Below are 15,518 nucleotides of genomic sequence, written 5' to 3' on the forward strand. Positions count from 1 at the left end.
CCTGAAGTTATTGAATATGGTGAACCACTAAATACCATTTTTCTTAATAACATACCTAACTGATTTTTAATTAAAGTCTAATTTAAAATATTATGTCTTTATAATATTTGGTCTGGGAAGGAAGTTTTTATAGAAGCTAGGTAAGATGATTTCACTAGGAATACTGGAGTTTTATATTTGTGGTTTTAGGCCACAAATAATTGACCACCTGGCTACATACAGGTTTTTTGATCATATAATAATGTGATCCAGAGCAAGGTGATTTGGGGGTTGGTTAAAATAGTAATGTCAGAGCTCTGGGTGAGATTGTCTATGAGACTCTCAGCTCTCTCCTCATGTTAAAGAGATGAATGTTGCATCCTGTACTCATGACAACAGTAATAAGACCAAAGAAAGTGGAAAGGGGACTCTCCCTATACATTTTCTTTCTTTAATCAAGCCAAAACATCTTTTTCAGAATCCCCACAACACTTCCCCCAAGGTTCCATTAATTACAAGCCCACTCTAAACCATTCCACCAGCAAAGGTAGACGGGGATTAGCCTTTTGCTTAGATTAGTCATTGTTCGTTGCCTGGTTCATCTGCTGAGGTGAGAACGGGCTTATCATCACTGATTATATTCCATATCTGGAGGAAAACAGCACTTTCATAGGAAGGAATAAAGGGAAATAGTTGTTTGGTTAGGGAACCTAATAGAAGACTTTTAATGACTTTCAATTTGGATAGCTACTTGGATGTGGAAGAAGCACTGTAAACCAAAATGGTGAAACAGTCAAAAAAAATTTAAAGGCAGAATGGTATATATAGTGTAAAGAACAATTGAAATAAAACTTTAAAGACTTGTATCTTCCTAGTCTTATTAGCTGTATTACTTGAGTAAATCCATTTAACTTCTTTAAGACTCACTTTTCCTTTGTTGTAAAATGTGTGTGATTACATTAATGACCTTCTGGATGTTAATAATTATAATAAAATGCCTTTCCCTAGGATCTATTAGAATTTAATGCCATGTTGTGGAGCCCAAATAATTTAATTTTCTCATAAAGTCAGATTAAAAGTCTGACTTTATGAGAAAATTATTTTCTACAAGTAGAAATTTTTTTCTCTATCCAGAGTGATATAAATTGGTGTTAATTGTAGAATTTTATTTCAGTGACAATTACATGCCTAAACCTTTTTATGTTACTTGATTTAATTCACAAAAGAATCTTGTAAAGTTGGTAGGTTAACATTTTCATTCCACCAATAGGTGATAAAACTGAAACTCAGAAAAGTTAAATGTCTTTAGGATCAGTAAGGTTAGCAGAACAGGAATTTGAACCCATGTCAGACTTGACAGTAACTGGGGAATAAAAAAGTAAATTGGAGAGAGGAATATTTTTCCTTTTGTCAGATAGTGTCATAAAGCAATAATGGTTCAAAAATGGATTTTTTCCTAAAAGTTATGTTCATGTTCTATGGACTTCTACCTTGTAATACAAATGTGATTCTAATTTTCATAATGCCCGACTTTAGCATTGCAAATGAGTGAATTCACAAACTTCCCTTAGTGCGTTATTTTTTAGCTGGGTAAAAATGTCATTCAAAGTAATATCAAACTGGGGTTAATTATAATCCAGCCCACACGATCTTTTGTGTTTAAAACAGAGAAAGGCTTAGATTATAAGTGACCCTTTTTAAACTCAAAGACAGTTGATTTAAGAGCTAGTCAGTAGATCCTGCCTGTATTATCTGACAATATTTTTGAAAATGCTACCTTTAAATGTACAATGTCATTCAAAATATTTTGGGATTGGTTTTGCCAAAGTAGTCTTCTAAATTATTAACATCTAAACTTTCAAAAATAACTTACTGGGATTATTGAAGTGATGTTGATTTTACTTTTTCATATGAAGTGCTTGGCAAATATAAACATACATGTATACATGTATGTATATGTACATCACACAGGCAGATATTATGTTTTATTGTAGCAATATTGTTGGCAGTTAACACAAAGTAGTAAACCATGAATTTACACAGGTTGCCTGAATTTCACCCACCTCCATCCTTCCCGTTGTAGTCTTTCCTGGAAATTAGCTAGAAGTGCTCTAATTGTTAAGAGATCTTTCTGTGGCCATATGTCACTTCTGCTGACTGTGAGTACACCAAGCTGTCAATTTTCCTAAATTCTTAAAACCTCTTCACTCACAGTAACCTGAGCTTATGTGCACTGTGTCCTGAAACTGTATGTGGATACAGTCTTCTGAGCTATCCACAGAAATCGGTATTGGAGTCCACAACCCTCCAACCCCATCTCAAGTGTACCCACCCTGCTTTTGGCTGGCTTCCGTGTAACATGGAATAGAAAGGGCACATAAAGAAGAGAGAACCACCTCAGCTTCTTCCCAGGAGAGAATTTCCCTATAGTTGCTCCATGTCTAGAAACAGCACCTCTCTTCTATTCTTGCCAGTGCTTCTAGATTTCAGCCTCACATTTAAAAAATCTTCTTCACCCATATTCAGGTGTCCCCTACAATCTATAAATGAGTATATGTTCTGTCATTGTGACTAAATGGCTATTGTGGTGATCCTGAAATAAAGAAGGTGTTATGTTATAAAACCAACTAGTTTTTTTAAAAATTGTATTTATTGAGGCAACATTGGTTAATAGCATAAAAATTCAGGTATACAACTTTATAATACACCATCCATATAGTCTATTTTGTGCTCCTACCTGAAGTCTAGTCTCCTTTGGGCACCTTGTATTTTACCCACTTTTCTCTTGTCCTACCTCACCCCACCCCCCTTTCCCTTGTAGTAACCACCATTCTTTTTGTACCTGAATTTGAAACCAGCTTTTTTTTTTTTTAATATATATTTTTATTGATTTCAGAGAGGAAAGGAGAGAGAGACAGACAGACAGAAACATCAATGTGAGACACATCAATCGGTTGCCTCCTGCTTGTGCCCCAACCAGGCCCAGGGGTCGAGCCTACAACTAAGGTACATACCCTTGACCACCGGGATCGAACCTAGGACCCTTCAGTCCACTGGCCAACACACTATCCACTAAGCCAAACGGGCTAGGGAGAAATTGCTGTTTTTGCAGCTAGAAACTGATGGTGACTTATTTTTGCATTCCACTCATATAGTTTCTTATTTAGCACATATGTGTTATGCATCTTTTTTCATCCCCAATATATTTTGGGAACCCATCCAGATTAGTACATAGAGAGCTTCCTCATTCTTCTTTATAGCCATACTAGAGGCCCAGTGCACAAAATTTGTGCACGGGACAGGGGGTGTTCCTCAGCCCAGCCTGCACCCTCTCCAATCTGGGATCCCTCTCACAATCCAGGACTGCTGGCTCCCAACCGCTCGCTTGCCTGCCTGCCTGATTGCCCCTAACCGCTTCTGCTGCCAGTCTCATCACCCCCTAACCACTCCCATGCCAGCCTGATTGATGCCTAACTGCTCTCCTACCAGCCTGATTGCCTCTAACTGCTCTCCCCTGCTGGCCTGGTCACCCCTAACTGCCATCCCTTCCCAGCCTGGTCCCCCCCAACTGCCCTCCCCTGCAGGCCTGGTGGCCCCTGACTGTCCTCCCATGCAGGCCTGGTCACCCCCAACTGCCCTCCCCTGCTGGCCCAGTCACCCCTAACTGCCCTCCCTTCCCAGCCTGGTCCCCCCCCAACTGCCCTCCCCTGCAGGCCTGGTCCCCCCCAACTGTCCTCCCCTGCAGGCCTGGTCCCCTCCCAACTGCCCTCCCCTGCAGGCCTGGTTGCCCCCAACTGCCCTGCCCTGCCCTGCTGGCCTGATCACTCACAACTGCCCTCCCCTGCTGGCCATCTTGTGTCCACATGGGGGCGGCCATCTTGTGTGTTGGAGTGATGGTCAATTTGCATATTACCTCTTTATTGGATAAGGTAGTTTTAGATTATGTGTTAATAACATAATTTAAGCCCTAACCGTTCTCTCTCAGTGGATAGAGTGTCGGCCTGCAGACTGAAGGGTCCCAGGTTCGATTCCGGTCAAGGGCATGTACCTTGGTTGTGGGCACATCCCCAGTAGGGGGTGTGCAGGAGGCAGCTGATCGATGTTTCTCTCTCATTGATGTTTCTAACTCTCTATCCCTCTCCTTTCCTCTCTGTAAAAAATCAATAAAATATATATTTTTTAAAAAAACATAATTTATTTAACCAAGTCCCCTCTTTGATCTGGTTAAATAAACTAGTTTTGCTAATTGGTAATAATAAGTGGGATCTTTTCACCAAGCAAATAAAAATTCTGCTTCAGTGGATAAGCAGAAATTTCAGAATGTTTGTATTTATTATGGTTAAATATATCATTAACTTCCCAAATAGACTAAATGTCCTCTACGTTTTTTGTTTGAAGCAACTTTATTGGACATGTATGTAACAATTAGTGTTAGGTGAACAATGGTATTTTTCATAGAAATCAAGTATCTTGCCCTGACTGGTTTGGCTCGGTGGATAGAGCGTCGGCCTGCGGACTGAAGGGTCCCAGGTTCGATTCCGGTCAAGGGCATGTACCCTGGTTGCGGGCACATCCCCAGGGGGCGGTGTGCAGAGGCAGCTGATCGATGTTTCTCACTCATCAATGTTTCTAACTCTCTATCCCTCTCCCTTCCTCTCTGTAAAAAATCAATAAAACATATTGAAAAAGAAAAGAAATCAAGTATCTTTATTGTATATTCAGAAATAATCCTGATGATTTCATTATAATTATATATAAGTTTAGAATGATAATCACATATTATAGCAAAGATGTCATAAATTATTGCCTTAAATATCAGACTGAGCTGAAGTTATAAATAATCTGATAGGTCTCAGCACCTTAGCAATTTTTTGTTTTGTTTTATGGAGTATGGTTGACATATAATAAATTACATATATTTAAAATGTACAATTTCATTTGTCCCTAACCTCTGATCTGTTTTGTGTCACTGTAAATTAATTTGTATTTTCTGGAGCTTTATAAAAGTGAAGTTATACAATATGTCCTTTTTTTGTCTAGCTTTTAAAAAATGTATATTTTTATTGATTTCAGAGAGGAAGGAAGAGGGAGAGAGAGAGAGAGAAACATCATTGATGAGAGAATGATTGTTTAGCTGTTTCTTGCACTTGGAATTGGGCCCACAACCTGGGTATGTCCCCCAACTGGGTTCAAACCATGATCTTCTCATTATAGGTTGATGCTCAACCACTGAGCCACGCCGGCCGGCCGGGCTGTCTAGCTTTTTTCACACCATAAATATTTCGAGATTCATTCATGTTGTGGCATATATTGATAGTTCATTCCTTTCTGTTGTACAGAGTGCACATAACCTCAGTGGCATTCCATTGTATCGATATACATAGCTTGTTTTTCCCCCTGGCTTACCAATTGATATTTCAGTTGTTTCCCTTTTCATCTATTACAATAAAGCTACTGTGAGCATTTGTATACAAGTCTTTTTATGAACATATGCTTTCCTTTTTCTTGAGTAATTATCTAGTGGTGATTTGGTAGGTGTATGTTTAACTCTTTAAGACACTACAACTATTTCCAAACTGGTTATGCCATTCATTATACATTCCCACCAAGAGAATATGAGAATTCCAGTTTTTCCACATCCTCACAAATACTTGGTATGATCAATGTTTTCTCATCGTAAAAACTATAATAGAGTGTATTTCATTATGGTTTTTATTTGCATTTCTGGGATAACTAAGTGTTTTTGCTAGATTACTTTTCTTTTTTTTATATTTTTATTGATTTCAGATAGGAAGGAAGAGAGGGAGAGAGATAGAAATATCAACAATGAGAGAGAATCATTGATCGGCTGCCTCCTGCACAGCCCCCCCACTGGGGATTGAACCTGAAACGCAGGCATGTGCCCTTGACCAGAATCGAACCTGGGACCATTCAGTCCGCAGGCTGACGCTCTATCCACTGAGCCAAACTGGCTAGGGCTAGAGTCCTCTTTTTTTTATAAGTCATTTTATTTATTTTATTTTTATATATTTTATTGATTTTTTACAGAGAAGAAGGGAGAGGGGATAGAGAGTTAGAAACATCGATGAGAGAGAAACATCGATCAGCTACCTCTTGCACACCTCCTACTGGGGATGTCCCCGCAATCAAGGTACATGCCCTTGGCCGGAATTGAACCTGGGACCTTTCAGTCCGCAGGCTGACACTCTATCCACTGAGCCAAACCGGTTAGGGCTAGATTCCTTTTCTTATTGTATTGTCTTCTTACTCTTGAGTTTTGAGAGTTCTTTATATGTTCTGGATGCAAATCCTCAGTCTTTGCCATAATTTATTTTCCTAAGGGTTATTTTTGAAAAGCACAAGTTTAAAATTTTGATGCATTTCAATTTGTCACATTCTTTTATGGATCTTGGTTTGGCGTTGTATCTAAAAAAATATCTCAGTGTCACATAGATTTTCTTATATCTTTTGGAAGTTTTGTAGTTTTAAATATTACATTTAGATCTATAATCTTTTTTGAATTAGTATTTGTATATGGTGCAAGGCATATGTCAAAGTTTGCTTTGTTATATATGGATATATCCAATTATTAAAATACTTATTTAGCCCTGGCTGGTTTGGATCAGTGGTTAGAACATCAGCCTGTGATTCTAAGGTCATGACCATGAGCCAGGGCATGTACATGGCATGCCACAACCAATCGATGTCTGTCTGTCTGTCTCTCTCTCTCTCTTTCTCTCACTCCCTCACTCCCTCCCTCTCTCCCTCCCACTCTCTCTAAATAAATGCTTCTGTAAGGCTTAACAACAACAAAAAGTATTTATTTAAAAGCTTACTACTTTTCTTCATTGAATTGCCTTTGCATCTTTATCAAAAGTCAGTTTTCCATATATCTGAGGATCTATTTATGGACTCTGTTATGTTCCATTGATGTATTTGTCTAGCTTAATGCCAATACCATGCTGTTATGATACTGTGCATCTTGAAATCGCTAACTTTTTTTTTTTTTCAAAATTGTTTTGACTGTTCTCAATTCTTTGTGTTTCCATATGAATTTTGGAATTCATAATGATTTTGAGATTCACTCATATCAATTTCTAGGGGGAAAAAAGAAATTGGGGTTGTGTTGATCTATAGATCAAGTTGGCAAAATTTGATATCTTAACAATATTTGAGTCTTTTGACCCAGGAACAAGTTATATCTCTCCATTTATTTGGTAATTTTTAATTTCTCAGCAAATTTTGTAATTTCACTCTACATGGCCTTTTACATCTTTGTAAGATTTATCCATTTTATAAATTTTGTTCCTACTGTAAATGTTATGTTATTTCATTTTAATATATGCTAATTCTCTACTGCTGAGGTAAGATTTTTCATAGTACTCTACCCAGTGCTCTAGGAATGAAGAGTTTTTCCAGCCTACCTGGTGGGGAACAGGATCCTCTTCCCTCTAACCCATTTGTTCTCATTGGGGGTGATATCTCCAAGTTAGCAAAACTTTTTTGGGGGGTGGGGGGAGAGAATGAATGAATGTGTAAGAAAGATCTTATATGTTAGAATGATTTGTGGCTCTCCAAAGGGCCAAAGTTGTATAAATTAGATACACAGCAGTTATTAAAATTTCATGGGGGCAGTTGGGGGGAAAAATATTTTTAAAAGGCTCCTGGGTCAGGGTGGTAAGGAAAAAGTGGTTGGAAACAACTACTTGAATTATTTTGGATAGTTCTTTTCACCAGTCTCAGGTAGTAGTCTTATGTACATGTGCTGCTTAGTACTTAGCTGAGTATGCAAAGGGATATTCTGCAGTTCTCTGGGATTCTCTGCTTGTACCACCCCCTAGCCTCTGTTACTCTACTGAGAATTCTTTCTCCTGTGTTCTCCCAGAACTCAGGGAAGTATGTCTATTAAAAATGTACGTAGCTCTGTAAAAGCCATTGAGAAGCATTTTATTGATTGAAACAACTGACTGACATTCCACTGAATATTTTCAGACTTACACTTCACATGCTTTGTGAAATGACAATTTTCTATTATAGCCCAGTAGTATCTTTGAAGTAGAAATTCTATATATTAGTTTTCTAAACAGCTGTGTTTGTTTGATAATTAAAATTGCCCAATTATAGATGGCATCACCTCTACTTCCTTTTATTTTGTAGGACCTGGTATTGATATGTAATTTTGGTGCTCTATTTTTTTATTTAAAAGCAAGTAAGCCTTGGCTTAGGAGTATTTGATTACTGCTAAATTTGTAGAAGAAAGTAAATTTAGTATTTAAAATAGGGTGCTCTATGGATTTTTCTTTTTAATATTACTACTGACAAAGCAATGTCTAGATTACAACATGAATAATACCTAGATTCTATAAATAAAATTTTCCCCAAGGTAAAAACTATGCCTTCCATTTTTTAGATAGTTGGGAAAGTGATCTTGGAGATCCAGAAGTTAAATCATATCTGTTATAGACGAGGGGAAACTAAGGCCCTTAGAGCTTATTTAATTTGGTCACTTCCATTTAGCAGAGATAGCATAAGAACCCAGTGTTCTTAATGTCTAGTTTAGTTTTCTGCCTGTGTTGTCTATGTTGGTTCATTCCCTTGACAGATATGTGCCAGTTACTATGCTGGGTTCTGGAGAGGTCAGACATACGTACTTTTTACCTGTGCTCTTCCATGCTTCTTCCTGACTCAGAATATCTTATTGTACTGTACTCACCTCTTCACTTAAAGAAAGCAGTTTACAGCTTCTGGTTGGCATATCTGAATTGCCAGCATTACTATTGTGCTTTGGGGCCATTATTAAGTAAGATAAGGGTTACTTAAACACCAGCATTGTCATACCGAGGCAGTTGATCTGATAATGGAGATAGCTACCAAGTGGCTAACAGCCTGGGAGGGGAACTATGGTGGACAAAGGGATGATTCACTTCCCAGGCTGGGCGGTGCAAGATTCCATCATGCTACTCAGAACAGCATGCATGAATTGTTTATTTCTGTAATTTTCTATGTAATATTCTTGTACCAAGGTTGACCGTGAGTAACTAAAACTGCAGAAAGCAGAACCATGGATAAAGGGGGACTGCTATACAGGTGACAACCTGGACTTGCTATTGGTGTCTGAAGAGGGGGTGGCAGTCTTGTAGGACTGAAGCCTTAATCTGTAAGGATCTTGTTGCTATCTCCTGGAGATAGTGTCAACATTGAGTTGAATCATGGGGCCCTCAGTTCGTGTTGGAGCATTGCTTGCATGTACAGAAGGGAAACCCCACACATTGGAATTGGATGCAGAACGCTGACACAGTATTTCATTATATGGTTGTACAATTACAAGACCTCTCATCTGATAATATTCAGAACTGGTAGTTGATAAGCTTATCAAAGTCTGACAGAGGGAATCATAAATAGTGATCTTTAAGCATTTTCTGTAACAAGTGTATTTGCCAGCCATTTTTTAAAAATTGGGCCAAGGACTTTTCACTGACAGGCGTTTAATGTTGTCTTCCTTGCATTATCTGTAACTCTCACTTAGTGTTTAAGTGATGTGAGAATTTAGATATGTAAGAATCAAACTTGGGCCAAAAATCGCTTCATGGGTTTACTATTTCCTTAGTGTTTCAGTTGTCTCAGCCACACCTAGTTCAACAGCACTTTTTTGGTAACTTCTTTTATTGAGCCTTTTTATAGTATTCAATGTAGAGGTCACGGAAACAATTTGCTTTTTTAATTCCTATCTCATCAGTTTAATAAATTGCATAGTTATGATTACAGGTGCAATTGGCACAAACAGTTGTGGTAACAAACACATATTACTATTGAAAAACACACAGTGGTAGGAACCAAAGTGCACGGACTTATTAGTGGTAATCTAATAGTCAAAATACATGGGGTGCCAAAGTCTCCATTAGTTTTACTCAGGAAACAGAAAATATTGATTAATCACATGAGTCAGTTAAATGAAGGTTGGTTAACAGCTTGTGTTTCATATTCTAGATAACCATTCCCCTATTGGTGTCCATTTAAATTGTTTCCATCATATTGCTTCCTATGATAATCAGTAAATATACCTAAGCTATTATTTGCACACAGATAGGAATATCTTTATCTAAAAGAGTTCCATGAAATGGAATTATTATATGTAAGAGGATAATTTCTTAATTTTAATAAATTTTATTGAACGGAATCTTAAATATTTTGTTGCCCAAGTTTTAATATTTAACTGGGTTAAATTTAAAGATGACAGGTTAAATTTTAGTGGAACAATTTATTCCCTTTTTTTCTTAAATTACTTTTTAGAGCGGGAAAACTTATCCATGAGTCATAAAATACATGAATAATATTCAAGGCATTGAGTCATAGAATTCCAGACATCCCTCACACATAAATGACTCACTGTGTGTGCTGTGTTCATGGTTTATCCTGTGTATTAGACATGTTTCTCAATTTGAGTAGGTCTGATGATATTTTAAACACTCTGGGGAAGTTTGCTGTTTAATGATTAACACTGAAAAGCCTTAAGCCATGGATCCTTTTATTAAAATGACTAAATTAGGACTCAGCTTTCAATAAAGTCTGATATTTTAGTGGTTCAGTTTTAGCTTTTTCAATGATTAATTATTCAGTAATTTCTGTGCAGTGCAAAGAATTCAGTTTGCTTGGGTACATATTGGAATAAAAAACATGGTCATGTGTAAATTCACTGTGATTAGAGAGATAAGAACTCTTAGCTTACAAAACAGCATTAATAGCCACTAGACCAGTCTCCCTGTACTGGAGCACCTGTTATTATTATAAGGACAAAAACAATATCACAAATATATTAAAATTATATGAAGAAGTGTATGGAGAGCCAGTGATAACTGTTACAGCTTTATAATACCTTGATATATTACAGCTAAGCCTTTTTTTGATTGCCTATGAACATTTTAACCTCTTTTGACTAGCGGTATTTTTCCTAATCTATTCTCAGTAGTTTATCCTTTCTTAGAGTAATTAGAGTATTGCCAAACTGTTAAGTTATGTAAAATAATTTTTTTCATTGTTTTAAATTTTGAAAGTTACAATCTACACTAATAAAAGACAAAGATGCTAATTGACCGTACCTTCGCTATGCCCCAAGCCATGCCCACCTGCCAATCAGAGCGACTATATGCAGATTAACCCAACCAATGTGGTGGCCGGCAGCCACGGAGCTGAAGCAAGCAGGAGGCTTGGTTGCCCCAATGATGGAGGAAGCCAAGCTTCCCGCCTGCCTGAGCCAGCTGTGGCCTCCGCAAAAGGCAACAAAGTTTCAATTATAGAAGACAAATAAATTCCAGATACCTGCTTTCAGACAGCCTCCACTGAGAGCTTGGGTGGCTGGGGGCCATGGCCAGCCTGAAAACAGCCATCAGCCCTTCACCCAGGATGGCCACACCCTCATGGGGTGATGATCCCCACTGGGGGGCTTAGCCAGCCTGAAAACGGCCCTCAGCCCCTCACCCAGACTGGCCAGGCACCCCAGCAGGACCCCCCACAGTGAAGGGGCTGTGGCCAGCCTGCTAACGGCCATCAGCCCCTCACCCAGGCTGGCCAGGCACCCCAGGGGGCACCTCCACCCCTGAAGTGGCTGTGGCCAGCCTGCAAACAGCCCTCAGCCCCTCACCCAGGCTGGCCAGGCACTCCTATATAATAAAAGGGTAATATGCAAATCGACCCTAACAGCAGAACGACTGGGAATGACTGGTCACTATGACACACACTGACCACCAGGGGGCAGATGTTCAAGACAGGAGCTGCCCCCTGGTGGTCAGTGTGCTCCCACAGGGGTAGCTCTGCTCAGCCACAAGCCAGGCTGACGGCTGCCAGTACAGCGGTGGTGGTGGGAGCCTCTCCCGTCTCCTCAGCAGCACTAAGGATGTCCGACTGCAGCTTAGGCCTGCTCCCCGCTGGCAAGTGGACATCCCCCGAGGGCTCCCGGGCTGCCAGAGGGATGTCTGACTGCCAGCTTAGGCCCAATCCCCCCAGGGAGCAGGCCTGAGCCAGCAGGTGGTCATCCGCCAAGTGGTCCCAGACTGCGAGAGGGCACAGGCTGGGCTGAGGGACCCCCCTGAGTGCACAAATTTTTGTACACCGGGCCTCTAGTATTCTGATAGAGTAGGAGACCCCAAAATACAACGCCTATTCAAAGAAGAAGTTTAACTTCCAGGCTGTTAAGAGAAATTGTGGTCCAGGTTTGTGGAGCAACTCTGCTCTATAAGGTCGTTCGGGATCGTATTGCTTGAGACACTTCTTGGATATTGGCCTACCTCTGCATAGTCAAAGCTGGCTTAGTTTCACATCTGCCTTCCAGCCTATGGGAAGTGGGAAAGTATTAGTCCATCTCTAAGATGGTTCTCTTTTTAGTTGAAGATGACCTGAAAGTTGTGCCTTTCACTTCCACTATTAACCCTTTTTGGTCCAACCTCGAGGCTGACTCAACAGACCAGGCGCTAGGAGCAGGTCCAACGTCGAGCAATAAGAACATTAAAAAGTTCAACATTCAATCCCGTTAATTAATTTGGACCAGACTGTTTGAATTCCAAAAATAACATTGGACCGCAAAGGGTTAATACCATTGTTCCACACTAAGTAACAGCACTTCAAGGCAGCCTAGGAGTGTATTCTCTGCTAAAACTTTATTCCTCTGGACAAAGGGGGAAAGGGGCTACTAAAAACAACTAACAATTCGTCACAAAAGCCTATAATCAAAAAAACAATGTAAATTTCTAAATAATTATGTCTAAATGAATAGTTTTCTCAGATGCAACCAAGTCAAGAACACTGTTGTAACTTTAGATGGGTTGAAAATATGAATTAAAAATCCTGAAATGTGGCCCAGACCGGTTTGGCTCAGTGGATGGAGCGTCGGCCTGCGGACTGAGGGGTCCCGGGTTCGATTCCGGTCGGGGGCATGTGCCTGGGTTGTGGGCACATCCCCAGTGGGAGATGTGCAGGAGGCAGCTGATTGATGTTTCTCTCTCGTCAATGTTTCTAGCTCTCTATCTCTCTCCCTTCCTCTCTGTAAAAAATCAATAAAATATATTTTTTAAAAAAATCCTGAAATGTGACTTTAAGATGTTGTTTCTTAAACTGGAGAATATTATTGTTTGAGGGGAGAAGTACACAAGCCTGAAGGAAGATTTTGGAAAACTGTATTTTTGGTATTTAGAAAGGTAGGAATATATACTTAGAGCCAAAAATGGAATTGGCAGGAACTTTAAGGAAAACCTTAAGATTGTTTTAAGGTATAATTTCAGATCCTCAGAGGTAATTTCCCTTTTTGCCACTATGGCCACTCCTATGGAAACATTTTCATAAGGAAAAATTTTGGTTTCTTAAGATTTTTTTATTTAGTTAAGTCAACACTTCTCTAAACTGTAAAATTATGAAAATATATTGATGGGGATTGGGGAGTGCAGTATGAAGTAAAGAAAATTTGTGTATGTCAGAAGCTTAGGTATCTTTATTCAAAGAAAGTCTAAACTAGTTCTTTTTGTAAAAAAATATGTGTTTATTGATTTCAGAGAGAGGAAGGAAGAGGGAGATAGAAACATCAATGATGAAAGAGAATCATTGATAGGTTACCTCCTTCATGCCCCCTTTTGGGGATGAAGCCCACAACCTGGGCATGTGCCCTGACCTGAAATGGAACTGTGACCTCCTGGTTCATAGGACGTTGCTCAACCACTGAACCACACCATCTGGGCTTGTCATCTTAGATTTTTTTCTTTAATTCTTGGCTGTACTTTATACCATTCTTTTAAAGCCACTTTTTTTTCCCCCCTAGCAAGGAAATACTCTGGGACTTGCAGATTAGACTAGAGTTGTGGAAAGAGTAAGCTAGTAGTTAAGTGGTTTTTCTTCATTTAAGGAATATTAAAATGAACTTTATATGAAAACTTATGTGCCACCTTTCCTTCTTATCACAGGACAGTGAAAAAAGAACTCCACTGCATGCTGCTGCCTATCTTGGAGATGCAGAGATCATTGAACTGCTTATTTTATCTGGTATGGTAAGCTCTATATAATAAGAGCACATCATGCATATTTTTGTCTTAATATTTATCAAACCTAATTGACTATTTCTTCATATTTGTTTAATAAGCTGAAACTTATTTGTTCATTGTACAAACATTGATCTCATTTGATGTGCCCGGTACTGTTCCAGAGGTTAGCGTACATTAGAGAACAAAACAAAGATCACTGCCTTTGTGGAAAGTATATTCTAATAAAGAAAAATGGGCTGTAAATACAAGTAAATTTTACAGTATGTTAGAAGGTGATAAGTGCTATAGGAAAATGAAAAAGTAGAGGAGAATAATGAGGTGAATAAGCCTTATATAAGGTAGGGTGTTATATAGAGTATTCATAGTGGGCCTCATTGACCACATAGGTACTTGGAGGTGATTCTCCAAGGGGCAAGTGATGGTCACTTAGTCCAAGTATAGCAGTGGAGGTGGTAAGAAATTATATGATTGTAGATATATTTTGAAAGTGATATACCAGCAAGATTTCTGTCTTTAAATAGCTTTTATCTAATTCTGTTTCAGGACCAGTAAAACACATTTTAGGGAATTGTGCATTATTTTTTAACTAGAGGCTCAGTGCACGAATTTGTGCACCAGTGGGATCCCCCGGCCTGGCCTGTGGGATCATGCCAAAACCAGCTCTCTGACATCCCCCATGGAGTCCCAGATTGCAAGAGTACACAGGCCAAGCCAAGGAACCCACCAGTGCACAATCAGGGCCAGGGAGGGACACAGGAGATTGGCCAGCTGGGGAGGGACCGAGGGAAGGCTCCAGGCCGTGTCCAGCCCGACTCACTCAGTCTTGTTCAGCCAGACCCCAGCAGCAAGCTAACCTACTGATCGGAGCATCTGTCCCTGGTTAACGGTCAGGGCACATCATAGTGATTGGTCGACTGTCTGCCCCCTGGTGGTCAGTGCACATCATAGCAAGTGGTTGAATGGCCTTAGCATATCATTAGCATATTACACTTTGATTGGTTAAACAGACAACTGGACACTTACCATATTAGGCTTATATTATATAGGATTTCTTCTAAACTGTTTAAGACTTTACAATATGACGGTGGTTCTCAACCGTGGCTGCACATTAGAATCACCTGGGAATCTTTTTAAAATCCTGATTTCTGGGCCTCGTCCTCCAGAAATTCTGTTTCTTTGTTATGGGGTGGGGCCACAACCTTAGTAACAAAGAAACAGAATTTCCGGAGGATGAAGCCCAGAAATCAGGATTTTAAAAAGATTCCCAGGTGATTCTAATGTGCAGCCAAGGTTGAGAACTACTGCAATATGAAGTAATGATACAACTGTCTCTCATAAAATAGCTCCTATTGTGGTCAGGTTGCCTGTAGTCCTAAAATACAGAAACAGAGCTTAGAAATATTTTTGTTGTATCCAGATTATTATATATGACTAGAGGGCCATTGCAGGAAGATTCCTGCAAGAATAGGGCTTCCTGCGGCTGGAGCGAAGCAGAGAAAGGAGCGAAACCTGCCGAGG

The 15,518-nt window shown here is 39.5% G+C and overlaps 1 protein-coding gene across 9 annotated transcripts in view; it reads left to right on the plus strand.

Annotated features, from left to right (window-relative positions):
• ANKRD28 (ankyrin repeat domain 28) overlaps window positions 1–15,518 on the plus strand; it is a 139,447-nt gene that overhangs the window by 58,313 nt on the left and 65,616 nt on the right. For all 9 annotated transcript variants that reach the window (XR_011473679.1, XR_011473680.1, XM_070433359.1 and 6 more), the window contains one exon: window positions 13,923–14,001. Coding sequence is in view for 7 of the 9 variants with exons in the window: in XM_070433359.1 (XP_070289460.1) it covers window positions 13,923–14,001 (79 nt within the window). In the remaining 2 variants the exon portion in view is untranslated. The remainder of the gene's footprint in view (window positions 1–13,922; window positions 14,002–15,518) is intronic.

This window comes from Myotis yumanensis, unplaced genomic scaffold (genome assembly GCF_028538775.1).
Source record: "Myotis yumanensis isolate MYYU_CA2020_CCGP unplaced genomic scaffold, mMyoYum1.0.hap1 SCAF_14, whole genome shotgun sequence".
Classification (NCBI taxonomy): Eukaryota; Metazoa; Chordata; class Mammalia; order Chiroptera; family Vespertilionidae; genus Myotis; species Myotis yumanensis.